The sequence below is a fragment of the Platichthys flesus genome, chromosome 16 (assembly GCF_949316205.1).
Source record: "Platichthys flesus chromosome 16, fPlaFle2.1, whole genome shotgun sequence".
In the NCBI taxonomy this organism is placed as follows: domain Eukaryota; kingdom Metazoa; phylum Chordata; class Actinopteri; order Pleuronectiformes; family Pleuronectidae; genus Platichthys; species Platichthys flesus.
The window spans coordinates 13,420,529-13,430,968 of record NC_084960.1 but is presented as its reverse complement, the minus strand read 5'-3'; the positions used below and the strand labels follow the sequence as shown (position 1 = coordinate 13,430,968).

Here is a 10,440-nt window from a genome sequence, read left to right as displayed (position 1 = left end):
AAAGGCATATTTTTAAAAGGACTCCTACCAAACATGAACCTCTGATGGATTAGCAATACTAAGAGGGATGTTGGAACTCAACAAGGCCAAAGTGTGGCTGGCTGCACAATTATATTTTGGCTGCCAGTCACTTATGATTATAAACTTTTAAATTGAAAATTAAATGTTTAATTAAAACAGGAATACAAAAAAAATATCTTCCCTTTGTTTATTCATAAAATTATCCCCCCCCCCCCAACCCCCACTTCCTTCTCGACCCCTGGCCCGAGCTTCTAGCCTCCCCATTATCCCCCACCTGCTAACATCGGTGGTTGCTGTGCAGGTATCGCTGTGCTAGTTGTTGACGTCATCATAAGATGAAGACACTGTTGTAAGGAATCCCTCCCTGATATGAAGAGTTCAAATAATGAAAGAAAAGACAAAAAGAAAGCAACGGATGGGGACAACATCTCAATTCAGGAAAAGATGATGAGACAGAACCAGTGCATTTAATACCATAGATCTTCAGAAAAAAAAATTAAGACAATTAAAAAAAAAAAAAACACAAAATAATTAAGGTTGACAAACATCATGTAGAGATTGGGAAGATATTGTTTTGACAATAACTACAGATTGATTATAAACTTGAAAAGTCTGATACAAATACAGCAATATGTTTTCAATACACAGTTGTGATTTTGGTCAGTTGTGGTTTTGGGACATTGTTTGACAGATGGCTAATATCTGGTCTGGTTGATCGGAGCTGTTAGATTGGTTCGATCAGCTGACTCGGTGGTTTTGTTTAGTTCCCGCCGCCACAGCACTGGCCACTTCTGCCCTGTGGTGCAGCTTCCTGCAAGTCCACACCACCTCTGGTTCGTCCAGCGGCGCCCGCTCCGCCCTGAGGCTCGTTCTTAGGAAGCTTCTTGGCTGAAAGGGTAAGAGTATCAACCATTGATGAATGCACTGTGATTATGAGACAACAGGGCCGCGAGTAGAAGCTTTTCAAAATTCTGTCAAATAAATCCGATTGCGATTTTCTACAGTCTCAGGTGACATCACCAGACGTCTTGTGAAAAAACAGCAAATTCTAACATTTGAGAAACTTGAGCCAAGAAAGATTTTTAGCACGAAATAAAGATATATTGACTGATTCAGGGGTTTTAAAAAAGATTAAACGAATAATCAACTGTTAGCTGCTGCCCTGATCTTAAGCATCATCTTCCATTTGATTAACTAAGTGTTGCATCATGACAGTAACTTGTGTCTGTGTCAGTGCTGGGGTTCACTTACCTATAGCCATAAAAATCTCATTGACATTCATAGCAGTCTTGGCTGACGTCTCCATGAAGAGCAAACTGTTGTCATCTGCATATGATTGTGCTTCCTAAACAAGGAGATGCAACACAGTAATTTTGCTTAGGTTTTATTATTCAACACTTTAATTAAAGATTTAAAAACATCTGTGTCAAAAGGTCTTTTCTTACCTGGAAATCGACAGCCCTCTTGTTGGACAGGTCTGCTTTGTTCCCTGCCAGTGCAATAACAATATTCGGGCTGGCTTGTCGCTGGAGCTCCTTCACCCAGTTCTTTGCACGTGTGAATGTATCCTTGACGAGAAAAACAAAACATGTTTTAAACTTTGAGTCCCTGGTTTTAAAGTTCACACTTTGCTTTAAGAGTTAAAAGAGCAAAGGTCTGTAGGCGTCTGCTGAATCAAACAATCATCAACTCGGGCGGGCGGGAGGAAAAGACTTGTGAGCGTCTTGGCTGACCTCCTGCCGTGGTCCAGGTAACTCACTGTGTTGGTGATGTCGTAGACCACGATGGCGGCCTGGGCTCCCCTGTAGTACATAGGTGCCAAGCTGTGATACCGTTCCTGTCCTGCAGTGTCCCAGATCTCAAACTTGACTGTTGTGTCATCCAAACATACCGTCTGTGTGAGGAAGGCAGCTGGGAAAGAAAGAAACATAATACATGTCAAGCTTTCTTTTGACTGGGAGGAGGTATACGTTAACCGGAGAGCGAAAGTGGAATATTTAGGCTTTAAACGATTAAAGCTCAGATGAAACAAACTCAGTCTGTGGAATTATAAAAAGACAAAAAGATTTGATCTAAAATTAAATGTAAATTAGATTTGGTGAGATACAGTTGTGGAAAAAACGTAACCCCTTCAGAACTGGAATTCACTCAATTGAAAAATGTCAGAAGGGAAAATACTACACTCAGAAAGAAAACAAAGTCATAATCCTGTGTTCTGCAGAAAGAGGCACAACTCAGCTGAGTGTCACATGACACAGGGGGAAAAAAGAGCAGAGCACATACTTTAAAGCTTAGTAATCTTTGACCAGGCGTGCAGCTGACCGCAGCCTCAGTAGAAACAAAAAACGCTGACTCGTCCTTAGTCTTTGCTTAGCATCCTGTCCCTACATCCTCCAGCCACGTTACGCATGAGTAGGGGGGAGTATTGTTAGGATTTTATTGACACCAATACTTCTCAATACTCTTTTTGATATTACTCTACAGTTTTGATGCCCTCCACTTTGACATTGATTCAGTTTTGGCTTGTTTGCTGAAGCCTTAAAATGGGAAGGGGGGACCCTTGATGCGCCACTGCATCAAGGAACATTTCTCTGTGCCAGTCAACATACGACTCACTGTAAATCGTATTTGGTGATTAAGTTGGTCAAAAGGATGATAATGCATAAGTGATAAGATCCACTGTGGCCTAAATGTCTCTGTTCAACCTAAATACAGCACCTGAAAAACATGCATGGATGAAACAAGTAGAACCACAAATATCTTGCACCTATTCCTTTAATTTTTGGTGAAGTATTTTTCATTTCGACTCGACATGTGTATTTACTAACACATCCCTGTTAAACCCAGCATGCCGACAAAAGAGGAAACCTGTCACTGTTGTCTTTCAGGCTGGATTGAGAATTTGCACTTTAAAACACACAGATTACCTCATGCTGAATACACCACAATGCAGCAAAAACATGTTAAACACAGCACTCTGCCGACAGATCACTATCCGTGTGTCATATTCTTCTTCTTCTTTAAAACTTAAAACTCTTCGATCAGCTTCACTCATCTACAGGAGGTCCAGGAAATCCCCATTGTTGTCTCGATTCCTTCCTGTTTAATGTAACCACACTCCTCTGCTCTCTGCTGTTCACAGTTGAACAGCAGCTTTTCTTTTACATCTTCCTCTCAGCGCTGTTGAAAACTGCGATGAGAACTGTTCTGAAATGCTATCTCTTTTCAACAAAATCAAGATATTTGCCTCGCTAATGTAGGAGCTTGTTGCGTCAGGTGATCAGCGTCATGGCATTGGTTCTGCCGCTCCTCCTCCTCCTGGACATGCATAACAGAACAGATTAAGCCCTGCAAGCAGGAAGCGCCTCCTTCCTGGCAAGGGCATGTTTTCTTCTACTCTACCACTCATGCGATACCTCTGTTAAATCCAAAACCAGGATGAGAAATTGTAGAATTGGTGCAATAATTCTATTTCAGTTGGAAGTTAGAAACCGATTGTGTATTAAAATAAGTTTTAAATAGTTTTTTTATATCGTAATCTTTAAACATCAGACTTGATATAGTAAGTTGTAGAGCTAAAGTATTAAACACAAACAGCTACAGTGCAAAAGACAGTCTTATCCTGGACTTACGGAGATCATTTTACTGAAGTGATAAATCAGCAATAAAGCATGACTCATAGCAGAGACAATTCTGGGAATCCAAAGAGAAGCCCTCACCTCCGATGGTGCTCTCCTGGTACTCGTGGAACTGGCCTTTGACGAAGCGAAGCACCAAGCTGGACTTTCCCACCGCAGACTCCCCCAAAAGCACAAGCTTAAACTGGCAGATCTTGTTGCTTGCCGCGGTACCGTTGGTCCGTGCTGGTCCGCCTCTCCCTCCCATAGTGCAGCGTTAAAAAAACTTTAGGAGAAAGAAGTAGAGGAAGCCGGGAGGAGAGGGAGGGAGTGTGGCTGACTTGAGGCTTGGGCTCGGTGCAGGGGCTGGGTGAGGCCGAGCTCGACGGAGGGTGGGGTGAGTTCAGGTTAGGCAGGTAGACGAGCCAGAGGAAGAAGACACCTCACCAGTGGCAGCTGAAAAAACACAAAGTGAACAGTGGGTTAAGATCCTCTCCAAACTCAAACCAGAATTTAAATTTAAACAGCAACATTGGGAATCTTTTAGTCAAAATTCAGTGAGGTGGTTAATGAAAAAAAACAAACAGTACCCGTTGGTAATTGCAAAAGAAGATGAATAATGTAGAAAAAAAAGGAAGCACTGAACCTTAAATTATTATTGCTTCTGCTTTGCTTTACTTTAACTGAGAATACACATAATAAATAAACAAATAAAATAATGAGGACGTAGGGAAATGATGGCACATGTACAGAGGAATGTTTCAAGTTAACAAAACCCCAGACCCAAAATCATATATGCAAAATATGACACACACACACACACACACACACACACACACACACACACACACACACACACACACACACACACACACACACACACACACACACACACACACACACACACACACACACACACACACACACACACACACACACACACACACACACACACACACACACACACACACACACACACACACACACACACACACACACACACACCTTTTATGAAGCAATAAACAAAAAAAAGGATCAGACAATGAATTCAATATTGAACATTAAGATAAATCACGAGTTAAAAAATAAAACATTGTTTCACAACTACCTGCAACAACATTTTTTTTTTTTTCCAGGATCAAACAGCAAAGTTAAAAAGGAAAACCATGCTTCTTCACTCAGTCTTCTTGTAGCATCCAGGCAGTGGATGATCTGTGCCAGGAGGAAATTGTAACACAGAGTTTGACTTAAAAAAAAAAGGAAAGAAATCTTTTTGAATATTATTAATCCTGTATTAATTGTCAAATATAAACCGAACCTCTACAGGCGATACTGCAAACCAAGCGATTTGTACTGAGGTAGTAAACCTTCCTAATCGTGTTTTTTAGTTGAGTGATGCACATGAGATCAGCCAGCTTCTGCTTGGTCAAAGGACAGGAAACACAACTCAGCTCAAAGCAGGAAGTGAAGATTGCAGAACACATTTTACTGCTGAGCACATTAAAACCATGGAATGTGCCTCAGTCACTGGGAAACTTGACGCAGAGGCACAATGCGTGGATTTGACTTTTCCTTAGAAAGAGGCCAGGGATATGTCAAGAACGAGGAAAAGCAACATATAGATGTCACTGCTGATAGTCGATAGTTTGGCTGTGCTGATCTTCTCCTACAGTCGTAGCTGAGCTGGGCTTGGTGGTGAAATATTCAGAAGCTACATGTTGTATTTGACAATGGACAACTATGCAACATACATTACATTCATTCCTCCCATTACGCTTTATAGCACAAGTTCAATTTTAGCACTCACCCTCACAAAGCATCAAAAGCAAAACAAAAAGCATTTTGTTTTTCCCTTTGACTTATACATACAAATTATTTGGCTAAAATAATCCATGGGCATTTTATGTTTCCGATTTAAGAAAGACTATCCGTGTTGAACTTTGATGGAGATTTGAAGGAGCTGCACAGACTTAAAACCCGTACCCAACGTACATCCTCAGCAGCGAACTAAAGGTCTCTGGACTCTTCAACTACCAGACATCCCCCCCACACACACAGCATCAAAGAGTAGTGGGGGTCCTCCACAGCAGGGTTAACCCTAACCCTAACCCTAACCCTTTGTTTGCGAGCTGCAGATCTGAGCCCTCACTTGTTTGCACTGCTCACTGGAGGAAGCAAAGAGAGGAGACGGACCGAGGGTGTTAGAAAATCAAATCTTCTTGAACAGAGGATGGGAGGGAGGACATTTTGGGGGAAAATTGCTGTACTTACAAAGTAACTAATTACAAATATGAGGCACTCCGGTGCAAGAGTCCTGCTCTGACATTAAAGTGGAGATTACCATGTGTGTCTTAACCCTAACCAGGAATTTAACCCAGTGAAAATTAAGCTGAAAGCAAAAAAGATTGGTCCCGTTGCTAACTATCATCTCTCCTTCCTTTTTCGTCACATCTTCACGTAGACAACTAGACACATCGTGAGCACAAATATTAATATACTTGCTATGTACTATGCATGTTACTGGAGTATTCCACTAGAGGGCACACCACGAAACTCAGACCATAGAGAGCATTACATAAATGAAGAAACATGGTGACACTGGAGGTCATGTAATGTTCCTACAGTTCTTGTGCGTGTGAAATCTTGCAGATGCATGGCATTGATTTCTAAGGAAGTGCAAAACCGATGCACCAAACAGACGCAGGCTTTGCGAGGCAGCCATGATGTGTACACATACATGCAGCTATAAAAGCATGTATGTTGCTGGCCTCCTCCTCCTCTAAGCCTTTCACTAGCACCCTCATTGGCCTGTTTATAAGAATATTAATCGAAGCACTTTGGTTAACAGCTTCTGTCTATTACAGTTGCTGGAAATCATCACCCTCCTCCATTTATTTGTTGGTTTGTATGTATGACAAATGTTTAAGATTATTGCCTGAATGACAAATATGGAGCTGCTGCCATTTACACAGGAGGTTGAGGGAAGGTTTTTAGAAACATAAGGAAACCTTGGGAGCCAAAACAGTTTGTGTCTTAGGCGGAGGATTTTATGAGCATCAACAGGAAACAATCAAGCATCAAGTTTTATGTACTCAACATCCTACCTGCTAATTAAAATCTTACTAAGACTCTACTGCCAAACTAATAACACAGATGCATATGTACAGCAAACTGTACCTGACCTGCCCCCTTCTTAAGCAGCCTGTGACAAATGCTTCGATTGGCATCCCTAATGGGCTCTGAAGACCTCCACGGGGAAGTGGGTTAGAGAGAGACAGTGGGCCATGGGTCAGAGGAAGGGGGAGGAGAGAAGGCAGAAGCAGACTAGAGGGAAGGCCTGTGAAATATTCATCGTGGCCTCCTGCATGCTCTGCTGCCAGTGTGACATCCAAGCACTGTTCAGTGATTGCAGTGCACAAATTGAAAAGCAGGCCTCACTAATGATAATGTTATTTAAACGCAAAAACCAGTGTCAAAAAACTGAAAACAGACAGATGCTATGTCTATGAATAATTGATATGAAAGCAATACACATTTGTCTCCCACAGTCAAATTGTTTCTCCCTTCCTGCGTTGTGGCATGTTTACCTTCATTAAAACAATCAAATTCATACTGATACTCTTTTAATCAACGATGACAATTATTATGTAAAAAAAGAGAAAACTACCTGCCTGATTTTCCAAGGTATTATAAGATGTATAGGATGCTTTTAACTGAGCACTCAGTGTTTATATATATAAATAATATAACCAATAAATGGGAGTATACTTAAAAGTGTGTGAACAGGTAATCACAGAAGTTGGTCACATTCCATTTAAGTAGTAGTCCAACAACATTAACGGCTGTTTGTAGTGGTTACAAAGAAGCAAGTAGGGACTTGTGCTGTTCACTTCATGTGAAGGGTGGGGGCGGAGTAGAACTGGTGGTGTCTGATATGAGGGGATGCTGTGCCCTCCTCTTTTGTCTAATACGCCAAAAAGTAAGACTCTAACTAGGAGCAAGCACGACTTCAAAACCACGACTGTGATGGCAAGGGGTTTTCGTAGGCACCAAAAAGCAGAACAATCTCTAAAATGAAACAGGAAATACTCTCTATCCAAGGTAAAGCCTACTTCAGTCCAGGTCTCTATTAAAGAATGGCTTCGGAAGCGGTGACAGATTGGATGGGAAGCTGGTGACATAACTCAGGAGAAGCAAACATGAAACTAACGAAGGACAAACTAAGTTCCATACGAAGGCGAGTTGAAGATGTTTAACCGCTCTTCTGAAAAGCTGAGAGGTTCTACAGGACTGAGAATCTTCCCCGACGAACAAGATACTCGTCACCGTGGGTCAGCAAGGTCAATTGGAAATCTCAGGCATTTCGTTTTCTTGGCCCTTCGGTGATAATGCTCAGTGACCAAACCAAGATTTAAGGATCAGCACCAACCAATAAAATTACATTCAAACAATGTGGTTATTAAAAAACATTCATCCATAATAGATGCAAACAAAACAAAAATGCACAGAGATGTTGCACCCCTACGCTGCTTTTTTCCCCATTCTTTCCCATATTTTCAGTCACAGGTTAATTATTATCACTGTAGAACATGGGTATTCATTTATCATTACAATCTTTACCTGAGTTAAAGACTATTTTAAATTGTATGTGTATTTATATGTGCTTCAATGTACTTTCCATGCAATGGGCAAAAATCTTGATCCCATGCTATGGCCTTTACCTTTAATAATTTAATTAAATAGTGGTCCTGACCCCTACCCACAAAACAACTTGCCGAGTTGAATCCAAATTTGATTAAAGCGACCTGAGTTATTGCTGGGACATGCAGACAGACAGACGCCACTGATCACAACACACCCACTGGTGTAATAAAAACCTTTCTTGCACCGAATAAATCATCAACACAGATAAGACACACTTTATCCTTGTCAAGTTTTGTTCAGAGTTTTTTGTAGACGGTCAAAACAAAAGCTCCCTTCAGCAGGAGTTTGACAGAAGATTAAAAAAAAACACTCAAATGAAAGTTAAAGTGTTGTTGATGGAAAGCACGCTTTTAGGAAAGTATAAGTTTATGCCAGGCCAAATTCAGCAGCACCAACCTTCAAATTCAGACAGCGCTAAAACAGTCTGATATGTGAGGAGCATCCTTAATGAACATAAACACAAACAGCCTGGATATTGTGTGGGGATTAAATTCCCAGTGTCTTCCTTCAGGGAAAGGTTTGTCAAGATGTGTGATTACTTTAGCAGGACAAGGTTCACACATCATAAACATAAAAAGGGCTCAAGCACATTAACTGTAAAGATCCCTCTCCGGCTCCAAGGTCCAATCTCGGCTGCACTTAATGCGTCACTATTAGGGAGCTGTGAGGAGACCTGCATGCCAGCTGATATTTGGGATTACAATGGCTTCAAAGTGTAAACTGACAGAATAACCACACATGTGCTGTCAGGAGTAATGACTCCTTTGTGACAGGGAATGTGATGACAGGACACAGAAAGTACCAGCGTGCAGGCCGTCACTGAAACGTCAATGTCAAAGTGTGAGTCTGTGTTTGTTATAAACAGAGGAGATATTAAAAAAAAGCTATCATGAGACGGGTTGAGTGCATTTGAATTGTAAAAGTATCAAGTGTCTGAATGATCTGTGAGTCCCGGGAAGCTTCAAGGTCTAATATATCTATAAAAAAAAAAACAATGATTACTGAGGATTGTGCAACTCTGCAAATGTTATCAGTATTATTTGGGTCATGAGAAAAAGATGCTAACTAGAAGGTAAGTTTATCTGTCTGGGTGCAGCTAGCTTGAACAGAGTGACATGCTAACACAGTGGCTGCTTCATGCTGAGAATAGTATTGAACTGACACGGTAGGTAACCACAACGTAGCTAACTATCTAGCCTAGTAAAGGTAAGGTCTGATTAGTTAGGATAACCAGTCAGTATCATTAACTCAAGCTAGCATGACATTACCTAAGTAGCACAGGGCAGTCGGCTAACTGCATTAGCCTCGACCACACTGCATCAGCAGGTAATAGCAATTACAGACACCTAGCACTAGCACTAGCGTGTTAGCCTAACTTGAGAACTGCTAAGCTGTTGAAATTAATTTTGATCGAATGGTGGTAGCAGTAGCTACATTAGAATCTACGGCCAAGAGTCCCGAACGTGAGAGGGTAACTTTCCTGTTCGCCACCGCACGTCGTCAGCTGTTTGACGTTTGGCAAACTCGGGGACACGGGCTTGTTGTGGTGTCAAGCTGCGGCTGTAAAACGGCTCCCGGTCATCGTCCTGCCACGGTTGGTTTTTGGACATGTCCCTGCGGTCTCACAGAGCCAGGAGCTCGGTGCCTCTCTCGGTCCAGGCTGAACCCGGACTCGGCTGATCGGTTCGGGTGAAATTTGACAGAGGGGACGTGAATACGGTAAACAGCTCGTCGACCGAAAGGACGAACACACGTCCAGAGTTCCTCTTTGCCCCCATGTTTCATCACTACAACTTGTCTGACTTACTTACAGTACTTTCTCTTCTGTTGCTGGTCTCATCGGCGGCGGCGGCGACTGTCCTTCTTTTTCTCGTTCTCTATTTCGTGTTCTTTTTCTTCTTCTTCTTACTGTTCTCCCTCCTCCTCTTCTTCTTCTTGGGCTCTGGCCTTCCCTTCCGGTTAGCAATTTTTCCGGGAACCTCCCACTCTTTGTCAGCGGCCGTGTGACCAATGAAGAAGCCGCATTCTGCACAGAAACACCACGATCATCCTCTCTACAGCTCTGGAATTAATTGACCTCTGTGGGACAAAAACACTC

The 10,440-nt window shown here is 42.0% G+C and overlaps 1 protein-coding gene across 2 annotated transcripts; it reads right to left on the bottom strand.

Moving 5' to 3' along the window:
* Positions 1 to 435: 435 nt before the first annotated feature.
* On the bottom strand, positions 436 to 10,312 carry rab5c (RAB5C, member RAS oncogene family). 2 transcript variants are annotated; one of them, XM_062407235.1, is made up of 6 exons: positions 10,154 to 10,312; positions 3,741 to 4,094; positions 1,781 to 1,932; positions 1,467 to 1,589; positions 1,273 to 1,366; positions 436 to 909 (listed from the first exon to the last, which is right to left on the bottom strand). In XM_062407235.1, exons 2-6 carry the CDS (start codon positions 3,904 to 3,906, stop codon positions 782 to 784), a joined length of 663 nt encoding a protein of 220 aa, XP_062263219.1. In that variant the 5' UTR covers positions 3,907 to 4,094; positions 10,154 to 10,312; the 3' UTR covers positions 436 to 781. The 2 variants fall into 2 exon arrangements, with proteins under 2 accessions (XP_062263219.1, XP_062263220.1); XM_062407236.1 differs by having other exon boundaries at positions 10,150 to 10,307.
* Positions 10,313 to 10,440: the final 128 nt, after the last annotated feature.